Below are 15,356 nucleotides of genomic sequence, written 5' to 3' on the forward strand. Positions count from 1 at the left end.
CTGAGGGGCGATCGGGGCCGGCAGCCGCCGCTCACAGCTGCTGAGGGCGTCAAATGATCAGAGCCAGCACCAGGCGCTGGCAGCAGGTGTGAGCGGCGGGTCTGGTGCCAGCACCAGGTGCAAGCATCTGATGGGAGCAAAGAATTTTCAGTAACCGCCAGAGGCTTATCCCAATGACAGCAACCAGCGCCCCACCTTGGTCTGGTGCCCCTGCTCACCTCCACCATCCCGCCATGGCTGATGTCCACCATATTCTGTGTGCACCCCCTGGTGGTCAGCACACATCATAGCAATTGGTTGTTCAGTTGTTTGATTGTTCCCCTGTTTGGTCTATTTGCATATTAGGTTTTAACATATATAGATGTATCTTGATATCTTTCACCTGTGGGCCCATATTTTTATTTTAAAAATTTTATTGAGGTATAATTGACATCTGGCATATTATTTTCAGGTGCACAATATAATGATTTGATATTTGTATATATTGTGAAATAATCACCACAGTAAGTCTAGTTAGGACTATTCCTTTAGTCTGGTTTTACTGAGATTTCTGGAGGGAGAAAAAATAAATATTGTGTTTTATTCACCATTTGTAATTGGAAGTCCAAGGTCTATATTGTTACATAAATTAATTAAAACAAATCTAGCTAAAAAGATTTTTCCCCCAAAAAATCTACAAGCTGTTCCCTAAATCAACATATTTCTGAATTGTAGTTCGTATGGAGTTTTGTGCTTGCTTGACTTCTACCCTCTCTTACCTACTAGAAGATTCAAGTTTAAACAAAATTTAATGCCAGTTAAAGTAGCCACTCCTTTAATAAAGAAAACATAAAAAGAAAAAATATCTTTTTAATTTTTAATTGTGGTAAACAACATGTGACCAGTTTACTGTCCTTGCTATTTTTAAGTGTATAGTTCAGTGATATCAAGTACATTCACATTGTTATGCAACCATCAGCACCATCCGTTTCCAAAACTGTCCATCTTTCAAAATTAAAATGCCATACCCATAAACAACAAATCCCCATTCTCCGTACAACCTCCATTCTACTTTCTGTCTATGAATTTGACTCCTCTAGGGACCTCATAAAGTGGTACCACACACTACTTGTCTTTTTGTGACGGGCTTATTTCTCAGCATAATGTGTTCAAAATTCATTCATGTTGTAGCATGTGTTAGGATTTCTTTTGAAGGCTAAATAATATTCCATTGTATGTTTATACCACATTTTGTTTATCCATTCATCCACTGATGGACATTTAGGCTGCTTGGCTACTGTGAACAATGCTCCTATGAATCTGGACGTACAAATATCTCTTAAAGGCCCTGCTTTCATTCTGTTATATATATATCCCCAAAAGTGGGATTGCTGGATGATATGGTAATTCCATTTCTAATTTTTTGAGGAAGTACCGTACCATTTTCTACAGCAGCTACATCATTTTACAATCCCACTAATAGTGCACAAGAGTTCCACTTTATCTTTTTAACTTACTGAATGCTCCTTTTCAATAAAACTTCAAAAATAGAAATATAAAAAATCACCCATATCCTACCCGACACTAATCATTAACATTTTCTTTTCTCTAATTGTAAGTAAAAATTTAATTTTGCTGAAGGATGCAAGTATTATTTTGAGTTCTAATGCTAGGCTGACCTCTAGAGGTTGCACTGATGTGCGACAGCCACTTAGCAACACGCTTTGAACCAGAAGGTTCTTCACTGTTAACAGTGTAGGGGGTTTGAGTCAGCACGGAGGGACCTGAGAGTATTATGCTAAGTGAAATAAACCAGTCAGAGAAAGACAAGTATCACATGATCTCACTGATATGTAGAATCCAATGAACAAAATATAAACTGTTGAACAAAAAAGATCCAGAGACATAGAAGCATGGAACAGACTGTCGAACCTCAAGGGGAAGGTGGGGGAAGGTTGGGTGGGTGGGAAGAAATCAACCAAAGAACTTGTATGCTTATATGCATAACCCATGGACACAGACAATAGTGTGGTGAAGGACTGGGGTGGGGGACAAGGGTGGGCTAGAAGGGGCCAATGGGGGGAGAAGGGGGACATATGTAATACTTTTAACAGTAAAGATTTTTTAAAAAATGTTAATTAAACAATAACAACAAAAAACAGTGTAAGGCTGAACACTGTGACATACATGAAGCTACTGAAAGCTGGTAGGGAGTTATATCATTTTTCTAGGTTTTTATCTACATCTTCTGTAAACCTTGAGGCAGAAGTTCTTTCAGAATACTCCATGAAAAATATTGCAACTAGTCTAACTGGGACAAAACCTTGCCAAATGGCTGGGTTTGATTGTGGCATATAGCTTTGCGGAAGTTTGTTTGAGTGTGTCTGAAAGCTCTTCCCAGCCTTTAATCTGCCTTCCCCTCAGGACCTGGTGTGCCGCCATCCAGTGGGTTAAAGTACGCCACATCTGTCGCCTCTGCCTGTTTCCGCCCCCGAGGGAAAAGGGCCTCGAGGTCCAATCACTTAGGTAGATTCTTCATATGAGTCTAATTTTTGGGAGTCCGTTGGTTGTGGCTGTTGCAGTGCTGGCTTTCTGTCCCCACATGGCTTCCTCCTTCTCTGCTGCAAAGGGATGTCCCAAGGAAGGTCTAAAAACAGTAGGTCATCAAAGGAACAAGAGGCTCCTTTGTCCTGGCATTGATTTGATCTCATGTGACTCAGGACATTTGGAAGAAAGTCCAAAAGTTTGCCTGTTGAAGCTTAAAGAAGTTGCCTTTGAGCACATGAGCTACTCAGGGCAAAATGGTTAATGATTATGTTATTGGGCTTTGGCATTAAAAACCCTATCGAGTTCAGCAGAAAAGTTTTGTGAGGTTGGAGGCCAAAGGAACTTTAATGTTTTTTTATTATTTATTTTTAAAACTTTTACATTTAACAAATGACCAGAAGCAAATATGTCAGGATTGGTTGTTGTTAAATCTTGATTGTAGAAATATGGGGATGTTTATTATTCTTTCTCTAATTTTTTAATTTCTCAAAATAAGTTTTGAAAAGAAAATAGTCCTAGAAAAGAAACAGAGTACTCCGTTAAATTTATTTCCTGTTCCTCTGTGATAGCAAATACTTATCAATTTAATTGAAGTGATTTTTTTGTGTGTGTGGATGTTTGTTTGGCGGCCACAAACAGTCTGGCCACTTGTATTCTGGTTATATTCATGGGCAACGTAGCTAACTTATACCAATGCCATTGATTCCCAGGCTTAGCCGTTGCTTCAGGTCTAATTTACATAAATCATATAGTTCAAAACTGAGCAGTTTAGATGTGTTGACATTTCCTTTAGCGCAAAGGTCCATTGACTCTCCAAGCAAAGTAGGTGCTAGGCGCTTTCAGGTTGTCAAGGATGAAAGTACTCAGATTATATCTGTCGATGAGGATCAATTGTGAGACTGAGGGAGTAAGGAATACAGGAATCCATCACTGCCACAGAAGTGGGACATGGTTCAGGAACACCTGAGCCTCTAATTGCCATATAGCAGCTTTGGTAACTCACAGCAATTCTAGGGCAGGAAGGTAGTTTCATAGTAGGTCCTTGTCTCAGGACTTGCATTTCTAAGGTCCACCATTGTGACTCTACCACTGGCTTTTCATCTGTTGCTCATCCTGCCCTTGACCAGTCTACTTTCTAGGTCTTCATTTCAAATTGTCCAAGGATGAACCGATTGGTTGTCCACATGCTATTAGCACAGGATCCCACTGGGCTGCCCTCTGGAGCCAGACTGCAGGTTCACCTGTGCACAGCTGCCTTTGGTTCAGCTTCCCATCTTGGCCCAGTCCAGAAAGTCACAGTATTGGTTCACATGGGACACAGCCTGTTGGTAATGAAATCCTGAAAGGAGATGGCATGTTTGCTAGGTACACTGGGGCTTCCTGAAGGGAACACACGAGCCTGTAGTCTAAGTTCAAGCTCAGCAGGTTGGAACTCAGGTGTTAGCAGCATTCATGAGGGAGGAAGCGCATACAAGCTTTTCTCTTTCTAGTCTCTTCAATATTGAGTACCTAGAATCTTCATATTTTTTTTTAAAATATATTTTATTGATTTTTCACAGAGAGGAAGGGAGAGAGACAGAAAGTTAGAAACATCGATGAGAGAGAAACATCGATCAGCTGCCTCCCGCACATCTCCCACTGGGGATGTGCCCGCAACCCAGGTACATGCCCTTGACCGGAATCGAACCCGGGACCTTTCAGTCCGCAGGCCGACGCTCTATCCACTGAGCCAAACCGGTTTCGGCGAATCTTCAGATTTTAAGGCAATAAATTGTGCCAAATAGTACTATAAATAAATTCCACCAAACAGGATTTTCTTTTTTAAATGAGAGAGCCATCATAGTTTTGGAGGAAGAGTCAGGAAGAGGAAGAGGTTCCTATTAATATGTTTAACAGAAAGAGTCTGAAGATGGTTTTCATCCCATCCTGCTTCCTGCAGCTTGATGTCCATGGGCAAATCTGTAACTAACTTGGGCCTTGATTTCTGTGTTACCAAAGTGAACAAGTTAGGCTAAATAAAAAAAGAAACATTATTTGTGTTTTGATGCATTTCATTGAAATATCTATAGCTGTTTTTAAGGTTAAGTTTATTGGATTCAGGTAATATATACACTGAGTGTCCAGATTATTATGACTACCTGACGTTTGTAGGCAAATTAGCTATAATTTCGCGCTGAAGTTGCTAGAGGGCCAGACCATTATAAATAGGGAAACAGGTTGTTTACCACAACAGTAGAAGTGATTTTTTTCTGAAGATATAGGTAAACAATGTGATTTAAGCCTTTGAATGTCGGATATATTTGCACGTGAGTGGCCAGATTATTATGACCACCCCATCAGTACTTTGTTGGGCCACCTTTTGCCTTCAATACTGCGGCGATTCTCTAGGCATTGACTCCACGAAATGTTGAAAGGTGATGTGAGGAATCTGACACCATGCCTGATGAATAGCACTGTCCAGTTCTGTGAGATTTGATGGTTGTGGAGCCAGCTGCCTGATGGCTCTTTTAACTTCGTCCCACACATGCTCAATTGGATTGAGATCTGGTGATTGTGGGTGCCACCTAAGCAAGGTAAAGTCTCCCTCATGTTCTTGAAACCACTCCTGCACAATACGAGCACCGTGGCATGGAGCATTTTCTTGTTGGAAGAAGCCATCTCCATTGAGATACACCATCAACATGATAGGATGAACTTGAACAGCAATGATACTTAGGTATGTTGTGCTATTCAGATGTTGTTCCACATGATTAAAGGGCCCAAATCATGCCAGGAAAACATGCCTGAAACCATAACACTGCCCCCACCAGCTTGAAGGGTTGTACTCATGCATGTGGGGTGCATGCTTTCATGCTGTTTCTGCCAAATTCTCACTCTGCTACTTGCATGATGCAACTGGAAACAAGATTCATCGGACCACATGACTTTTTCCCAATGCTCGACTGTCCAATCCTTGTGTTCCCGTGTGAATTGGAGACGTTTTATCTTGGTAACTGTAGACAGCAAAGGTGTTCGAACAGGCCTTCGGCTTCCGTATCCCATACGATGCAGTGTATGGCTAATCTGCCTACAAACGTCACGTGGTCATAATAATCTGGCAACTCATAATAATATGTATGCCATGTTCAAAGGCTGTTAAATCGCATTGTTTACCCATATCTTCAGAAAAAAATCACTTCTACTGTCGTGGTAAACAACCTGTTTCCCTGTTTATAATGGTCTGGCCCTCTAGCAACTTCAGTGCGAAATTATAGCTAATTTGCCTACAAACGCTAGGTCGTCATAATAATCTGGCCACTAGGTGTATATATTTCCAAATGGGCAAAACTGGGAAACAAAAGAGCAGGCATTAGCAGTAATAATCCTAATACCAGTAATGTTTTTGTTCCTCTAAATGTGAACAAGAACTGTAACGAAATCACTTAATAATTATATGAATTTATTTGTATAGTGGAGCTCGTATTCACATTGAATAACATTATCATTACAAAATTGAAGGCAGTGAGTATTTTCCTTTTCTCATGAAATATAAAATATTCCAAGTATCTAGGAATATTATACTTTAAAGAAACAGTCTAGAGATTAGTTTCTGGCAATATGGCAAAGCAAATATCCTGAAAATCCTTTCAGCTTGAAATACTTAAAAATATGGAGTAGATGTATATAGTTCATAGTTTCTTTATAATGCGTAGCTGAACTGGTAAGAAAGTAGCATAAATTCTGAGAGACCAGTCAGACGGCAGGAGTCCCAAGGGATGTGTGAAAACTACAACTGCTCTAAGAGTATTTTCCTATCTTGCTAATCTAGACCTTTGGTTCTAATAGCAAACCTTAGTCTGTAGATGATGGGGGATCAAATTGGAGATCTCAAATGAAGCTGGTATTCAAAGGACTACATTGTTAGTGAAATGGAGAACTAGGAAGAATATAACTCACTTATAAGTGGAGGCTCTGACTTTGACTCTGGGTGGAGAGGAGAAAGAGTTTCTCTGAGAGTTTATACATAAACTAGTGGCCTGGTGCATGGATTTGTGCACTGGTGAGGTCCCTCGGCCTGGCCTGCGGGGATTGGACCGAAACTGGCTCTCCGACATCCCCTGAGGGATCCCGGATTGCGAGAGGGCTGTTCTTGGGTGACACACTCTGGAATCAGGCTCCCTCCTCTCTGGTTCCAGGTGTGTCACCCGAGAACTGCAGCTGCCCAGTCACTGCAGCTCGACAGCTCCTGTGTTGAGCACCTTCCCCCTGGTGGTCAGTGCGCGTCATAGCTACCAGTTGGGCCGGTCACTTGGGCTTTTATATATATAGATCAGCCCTCTTAGAGTTTTGAAACCCAAATTCATACTACCTGTGTGGTCTTAAAAACTCCATGCCAAGAATTCAGATTGGTCCCTTGGTTATTAGTGTCTCCAAGTGCTTGTTAGAAGCAAAATACATTCTGTCTCCAGAATAATGTACCTTTAACCCAAGACTAAAAGAATTCCCACAGGTAGAGTTCAGCTCACAATCAAAAATCACAAAACACAGGAGAGACCAGGTATTATGAGCATAGTGAATTGACCTGAAGTCGGATTTGAAGATACTATTTAGCATGTAATTCAGGAGTTGAAGTGATGGAACATGTAAAGTAGCTCACTAGAGGTCTGAAAGATTTAGAGAGACTAGGGAAAGGAGCAATTTATGAAGACATAACGATTGAGAGTTTATGTCAGCTACAGACATGGATCCTCATTTTGGAAGAAACAAGTGTTCCAAGGAGCATAAATACAAAGGGTGTCTATCCCTAGATGAGTCATAGTGAAATTATAAAAACACCAAGGAACACAAGAAAAGTCTGAAAAGCAGCCAGAGAGAGAAAAGACAGACTGCCTATAAAGGAACTACAGATTGACAACAGCCAGTGGAATTCAGAACATGACAGAATAATAACTGCCAAGCACAGAGCCAGTCATACTAAGCAGATTCTTTCTGTTCTGTAAGCATAATTTTAGATAGTAATTTTATAGGAAATTTATATGTATTTCGTATTATATTTCTTTTATACTTTAAAAAAAAAACCAGGTATGATAGGCAGAATAATGGCTCCCCAAAGATGTCCAGGTCCTAATCCTGGAACCTGTGAATATGTCACCTTACATGAAAAGAGGCTTTGCAAATATAATAAAATTAAGAATATCAAAATAGGGAGATTATCTCTGGGTGTCCCAATGTGATCACAAAGATCCTTGTGGGAGAAAGAGGGAGGCAGGAGACTCAAAGAAGGAGGTCTGATGATAGATGTAGAGGTTGGAATGAAGGTAGAAGAGGGCCATGAAGCCAAGGAAAGCAGGTGGCTTGTAGGGTCTGGAAAAGGCAAGGAATAGATGCACCTCCAGAGCCTCCCAGAGGAACACAGCCCCACCAACACTTTGATATTTGTTTACCTGAGATTTCTGACCTCCAAACTGTAAGATGGTAAGTGTGTGTTGTTGAAGCCACTGAGTTGTGGTAGTTTGTTACAGGAGTGATGGGAAACAAATACAACAGCTTTATTGAGACATCATTTATCAACTTGTTTAAAGTGTACTATTAAACATTTATTTGTTTTAAAATAGACTTTTTATAGAGAGGGAGGGAAAGAGAGAAAGAGAGAGAGAGAGAGAGAAAGAGAGAGAGAGAGAGAAAGGAAGGAAAAGAAAAACATTGATGTGAGAGAGACACATGGATCGCACCCCGATCGGGGATCGAACCTGCAACCCAGGTATGTGCCCTGACCAGGAATTGAATCTGCAGCCTTCTGTTGTACCGGACAACTCTCCAACCAACTGAGCCACACCAACTAGGGCTTACATGGTTTTTAGTATATGTATAGTATTGTATAATTGTAAAAACTTTTGAAAGATGCTTCAAAAAATGTGAAATTGAAAAGAAATGATCTTTGAATCATATGGAGCTCTCCTCACTGTGGTAATTTGAATAAAAAATGCAGCTGTGTTCTGGGATTTGCTGGATGATACTGATGTGTGATCCCAGAAACCCTAGGACAGTGATGGCGAACCTATGACACACGTGTTAGGGGTGACACGCGAACTCATTTTTTTGGTTGATTTTTCTTTGTTAAATGGCATTTAAATATATAAAATAAATATAAAAAATATACATCTTTGTTTTACTATGGTTTCAAATATAAAAAAAATTTCTATATGTGACATGGCACCAGAGTTAAGATAGGGTTTTTCAAAATGCTGACACGCCGAGCTCAAAAGGTTCGCCATCACTGCCCTAGGACTTGGAAACCCGTGCTTTCCCTTTGTGTCTCAGTAGGGTAACCTTTTCTTATGACTCTTTTTGCTGCATTTCCCTTGACGGTGTATAAAATATGTATTTGCTGGCACTTAAACCAGTTCTTTTTTGTTGTTGTTGTTAATCCTCACCTGAAGATATTTTGAGAGAGGGAGGGAGGGAGGGAGGGAGGGAGAGAGAGAGAGAGAGAGAGAGAGAGAGAGAGAGAGAGAGAGAGAGAGAGATGTTGATGTAAGAGACACATCGATTGACTGGTTGCCCCCTGAATGTAACCTGACCGGGGTGGAGAATGAACCCACAACCCAGGAATGTGCCCTTGATTGGAAATTGAACCTGAGACCCTTTGGTGCTCGGGCCAACATTCTAATCACTGAGCAACACCGTCCAGGGTGGCTCTTCCTTGATTTTAGGTATCAAACTGATAAATCTTAAATTTTGAATCTGTCACCATGACTCCGTACAATACTCTGTACAACTAATACCAGTATAAACTGCTTGAATTGGCTCAATAGCCACAACTGAAAAAATGACAACACACATGCACACAGAGAGCTGATCTGAAGTCAAATCTGAAGACACTATTTTGCATGTAATTCAGGAGATGAAGTGATGTGTTCTTGGGCTGAAGGACTTTGACAGCTTTAAGGTAAAAAACATGACATGAAATCATGTAAAAATTATTTGACTCACTGGCAGAAAAATTCCCAAGATTCTTTGGAAAGCATGAATGGTGCTCCTTAAGCAACTGTGTGTGTGCGCTTGTGTCTGTGTCTGTTTGTGTATGCACTCTACCTTGTTTATTTAACCCATCATGAATTTTCAGCAGGACTGACTACATAATTTGTGAGGCCAGTGCAAATGTGGGCCTTTGGCTCAATATTTATTAAGAGTTTTATGGTGCTGACAGCAGAGCATTATATCCAGCACAGGGCCCTTCTGAGCACAGTTCCTACACCAGGAAGCCAGATGGTCCTGATTAGAACATACCTTCTTTCAAACCTTCTCCCCAGGGACTGAGGGTAAGGATGAAGAACTCCTGCTTTCCAGTTTCACCTCCCGTCAGCCTTGTTTCATCCTTTCTGAAAAAAATTTTTAATTGTAAAATACTGGAAATTTACTAGCATAGTAATTTTAAGTGTGCAGTACAGTGATATTAAATACATTCATATTATTGTGCATCTCCATAACTCTTTTCATCTTGCAAAACTGAAACTCTACCCATTAAACAATAATTCTCCCCTCCAGCACTGGCAACTACCCTTCTACTTTGTGTCTCTATGGGACCTCAAATAAGTGGAATAATACAGTATTTGTCTTTTTGTGACTGGCTTATTTCATTTAACATAATATCCTAGAGGTTCATCCATGTTGTGACATGTGACAGGATTTCCTTCCTTTTGAAAGTTCAATAATGTTCCATTGTATGGATGCACCACACTTAGTTTATTTATTCATCTGTCTATGGATATTTGGGTTGTTTCTATCTTCTTAAAATTAATTTTTAGAGAGAGAGGAAAGGGTGGGGGTGAGGAGAGGGGGGAGAGAGAGAGAGAGAGAGAGAAAGAAAGAAAAAGAGAAGACATTGATTTGTTGTTCCACTTATTTATACATTCACTGGTTGCTTCTTGTATGTGTCCTGACCAGGAATTGAACCCATAACCTTGGCATATGGGGACAATCCTCTAACCAACTGAGCTACCCGTCCAGGGCCTTGTTTCTAACTTTTTACTATTGCAAACAGTGCCTTTATGAACATGAGTGTACAAATATCTGTTGAGTCCCTGCTTTCAATTTTTTTGGTTGTGTATCAAGAAATGAAATGCTGGATCATGTGCTAGCTGTATTTTTAACTTTTTGAATAACCACCAAACTGCTTGCCACATGTTTTACATTCCTACCAATAGTGCACCTGGTTCCAATTTGTCCACATCCTCACTAACGCTTGGTTTATTTTCTCTTCTTTTGTTAGTAGCCATACTAATGGGTGTGAAGTGACCTATCCTTGTGGTTTTGATTGATATTTCCCTACTGATGAGGGATGTTGACCTTTTTGTTTTAAAATTTGTTTTTGAATACTCACAGTGAATACACTTTCCTTTTTTTAAGGAAAGACATGAAGTTGCTGGAGCAGTCAAGTTCTCTGAAAGGTTCACTGAGCGCAGAACAGCAGCTGTTCCTCATCACTGGTTGCTCAAATATTCAAGAAGCAGTAGAGGGCGCCATACACATTCAGGTGAGTTAAGGGCCTGTGCTCAATTCCATAAGGGCTTCCTACCTCCTTGGAAGAACAGGGGAGGACACAAGGCAGTTACAAGTATGGACCTCTTGTCCTGGTGGGATGGCTCAGCTGGTTGGAGTGTCATCCCGTACACCAAAAGGTTATGGGTTAGATTCCCAGTCAGGGCACATACCTAAGTTGCCAGTTTGATCCCTGGGAGTCAGCTGATGGATTGTTTTTCTATCTCTGCATTTCTCTCTTTATCAAATCAATTAAAAAACCATATACTCGTGTGAGAATTAAAAAAAAGTGTGGACCTCTTGTAACATGAAGGTCAGAATTATGATGACTTTTTTGTTGTTGTTAATCTTCATCCAAGGATACTTTTTCCATTGAGATTTTAGAGAAAGTGGAAGGGCGGGAGGGAGGGAGGGAGGGCGGAGAGAGAGAGAGAGAGAGAGAGAGAGAGAGAGAGAGAGAGAGAGAGGTATTGGTTGCCTCCCACACATACCCTGACTGGGGCTGTGGATTGAACTGCAACCCAGGTATAAGTCCTTGACTGGGAATCGAACCCACGACCCTTGGGTGCGCAGACCAATGCTCTAACCATCCTTCCATACTGGCCAGGGCAAAATTATGATTTTTGTGATAGGAAATGTTATCATCAGAACATCTTATGGGCTTTAAACTACTGGGATGATGATCTTTCAGAGGTGTTAGGATTTTGAGCAAAAATAGATTTTCTGGACAGTTTTATCTTTCTATTGAATGAGAGAGTATATTCCATTTTTTAAAATAATTTTTTTTCAATTACAGTTTACATTCAATATTATATTGTATTAGTTTTAGGTATATAACGTAGCTGAGAATTTGGGAACAAACCCAGCAGTTTGAGCACACGTGTTTTATGGTCAGCTGCTGCCTTGAGATTCAGGTCAAGTACACGAAATCTTAGAATCTCGACTTCGTGGCTCTAAAATTTCTCTGGTTCATTTAACAAATGTGTATCAGTCAGAACATAAGCAGGGGCCTATTTTTCAATTCTTTACCTTTTTCTATTATTTTCATCCCTATTTTATGTGGTGAAAGTTGTGTAGCATTGAAGAGGGATCAGATAGATGCTTCTTTAACTAGCCTTCACATGCCACCTGTTTCACCCTTACTGCGGTGGTGGCAGGCCTGTACAAGGATTTGCTTCTAGAGAGAGCATGGAAGCTTTCTAGCATGGCCAGCACAGAGGCTCTTCACACATGCTTAAGGAAGTGTGTGCTTTTTATGCTGACGTTGCTGGAGGAGGAGACACAATTTATGTCGAACAATCCTCCCCAAACACAGACATGTGGGAGCTGCCTGCATGGAGGCAGTGGTTGAGAACACACACTTTAAGTCAGGCAACTTTGTACTGAACAGCTGTGTGACTTTGGCAAGTTTCTTAATGAGCCCACTTCCTCACCTGTGAAATGGGCATCATACCCCATGCACTGGGTGATTGTGAAGGAACCACAATGTCTAAGGGGACCCCAATGTAAGGCAAGGCTCCGTTTTTCCAGTGAGAAGATTAAAACAATCCTTTTTGGGGTCCATTTGATATGTAATATTTACATGGTGGAAATAAATATTATAATTACCCATGTATGTGATATGAAATATGAACATGTGAACATGTTTTCCAGAGCACATCTTTGCTTTCCTCTGAGATGCTTTAAAAAATCCATATATGATGATGGCACTGGAAGTTTTATTTTCACTCAGCTACGAATTTTCAGACCTATAGGTGTTTTTTTCTCCCTGCAGTAGTATGCTTGAGATTTGTGGTCCCACAACGTAACAACTTGCTGTGTTCCTTTTTCTAAAAAAGTGATCTTTATAAAGCTTACTTACAAATTTTGCAGCCCAGGAAATAGTAAAGTTATGTCCCAGGAGTCATTAATACGCTGATGTTAAATTTCTTTGTTTTCTGGTCTGATTTTAAAAACTAGATTCTGTCAGATGGTTTCTACACTACCATGTTGAATTAGTTTAGGTTAATGCTTCTTCCCCAAACAGTATATTATTTTTCAAAAAATGGAGAACCTCCACAATATAACTTTAAAATGACTTGAATATAAAGCTGGTACTTTTATGGAAAAGTTTTGGGGAAATATTCCAACTTATGCATGTAAAGTGCTTAGCACAGTACTTGGCACATAGAAAATGCTTAATAAATTTATAAAATAAACTATCTTATAATGTAGCCATTTGTGTACAATTTTGGCAATAAACAAATGATATGGGATAATGTATGTTGCTCTCTGTGTAGCAGGTACTGAAAACTGCTCTTCAAGGCCAGTCTGTGTTGTATGGATTAAATGGATGTATTTACATGGCATTTACTTGTTGAGCAGGATCTATTGTGCACAATTCTTGAGTCAGGCAGTGTAGGGAGAGGATACTAGAGAAAGATGATGTAAGTTGTACTAGGTTTAATTCCTGTAAGAGATTATGTTCTTCATAAATTGTTTAAAATTTTTTTGAAATTATATTTTTAACTTTGTGAAAGAACAAAAGAAATGGTTTGTACTTCTTGTACCACAAAGAATAATGGGAAGGAAGCAGTTTGGACCATGAGGATTGGGAAGGGTTAATGAAGGTGGTGTTGGAGCCCACCTTGGCCTTTGACAGTGGATTTTTGGGGCTGAGGCCAGGACAGAGGTGGGGGCAGTGTCTCAGAGAGAGGTGAGGAGAGGACTTGAGGTACCTGTGGGTGTGGTCCAGTACGTGAGTAGAATGGCAGCTGAAAAGGTGAGGAAAGGCTAGAGGTTAAGTGTAGCTAGCCTGTTGGGGAATACTAAGTGCCAACCTGAAGAGTTACTGAGATGTTATAAGTTAATATATGTAAAGTGCTTGCCATATAACAGCAGTATTTAAGTGTTCTCTTCAAGAAATGAGGAGTTATTTTTTAAATTTTAATTTTAAATTAAATCTTTATTGTTGAAAGTATTACATATGTCCCCTATTTCCCCCCATTGGCCCATTCTAACCTGCCCCTATCCCCCGTCCTAGGCTTTCACCACCCTATTGTCTGTGTCCATGGGTTATGCAAATATGCATACCAGTTCTTTGGTTGATTACTTCCCACCTTTCCCCACTTTCCCTCTGAGATGCCCCAATCTATTCTATGCTTCTGTGTCTCTGGATCTATTTTTTGTCCATCAGTTTATTTTGTTCGTTAGATTCCACATATGAGTGAGGTCATGTGATACTTGTCTTTCTCTGACTGACTTATTTCACTTAGCATAATATTCTCCAGGCCCCTCCATGCTGTCTCAAACGGTAAGAGATCCTTCTTTTTTTTACAGCTGCATAGTATTCCATGGTATAAATGTACCACAGCTTTTTTATCCACTCGTCTACTGATGGGCACTTAGGCTGTTTCCAAATCTTAGCTATTGTAAATTGTGCTGCCATGAACATAGGGGTGCATACATTCTTTCTGATTGGTGTTTGTGATTTCTTAGGATATATTCCTAGAATTGGGATCACTGGATCAAATGGCAGTTCCATGTTTAATTTTTTCATGAAACTCCTTACTGCTTTTTATAATGGCTGCACCAGTCTGCATTCCCACCAGCAGTGTGCTAGGGTTCCCTTTTCTCCACATCCTCACCAGCACTTGTCATTTGTTGATTTGTTGATGGTAGCCATTATGACAGGTGTGAGGTGATATCTCATTGTCATTTTAATTTCCATCTCTCTGATGATCAGTGACTTTGAGGATTTTTTCATATGTCTCTTGCCCTTCTGTATGTCTGCTTTGAGAAGTGTCTATGTAGGTCCTTTGCCCTTTTTTTAACTGGATTGTTTGTCATCCTTTTGTTAAGTTGTATGAGTTCTGTATGTATTTTGGAAATTAACACCATATTGGATGTATCTTTGGCAACTATGTTCTCCCATACAGTGGGCTTTCTTGTCATTTTGCTGATGATTTCTTTTGCTGTGCAGAAGCTTTTTATTTGTACGTAGTCCCCTTTGTTTATTTTCGCCTTAGTTTCCTTTGCCCTAGGAGATGTATCTGTAGCATGGTTTCTTCTAGGATTCTTATGGTTTCATGACTTGCATTTAGGTCTTTTATCCCTTTTGATTTAATTCTTGTGTATGGTGTAAGTTGGTGGGCTAGTTTCATTTTTTTAAATGTATCTGTCCAATTTTCCTAATACTATTTATTGAAGAGACTATCTTGACTTCATTGTATGCTCTTGCCTCCTTTATCAAATAATTGAGCATAATGGCTTGGGTCGATTTCTGGGTTCTCTGTTCTGTTCCATTCATCTATATGCCTTTCTTGCACCAG

The 15,356-nt window shown here is 40.0% G+C and overlaps 1 protein-coding gene across 5 annotated transcripts in view; it reads left to right on the forward strand.

The window, feature by feature from the left end:
• CRYL1 (crystallin lambda 1) overlaps nucleotides 1-15,356 on the forward strand; it is a 168,186-nt gene that overhangs the window by 41,061 nt on the left and 111,769 nt on the right. For all 5 annotated transcript variants that reach the window (XR_013995544.1, XM_081083559.1, XM_081083562.1 and 2 more), the window contains exon 3: nucleotides 10,915-11,041. Coding sequence is in view for 4 of the 5 variants with exons in the window: in XM_081083559.1 (XP_080939685.1) it covers nucleotides 10,915-11,041 (127 nt within the window). In the remaining variant the exon portion in view is untranslated. The remainder of the gene's footprint in view (nucleotides 1-10,914; nucleotides 11,042-15,356) is intronic.

This window comes from Myotis nattereri, assembly GCF_964212035.1.
Source record: "Myotis nattereri genome assembly, chromosome: 2".
In the NCBI taxonomy this organism is placed as follows: Eukaryota; Metazoa; Chordata; class Mammalia; order Chiroptera; family Vespertilionidae; genus Myotis; species Myotis nattereri.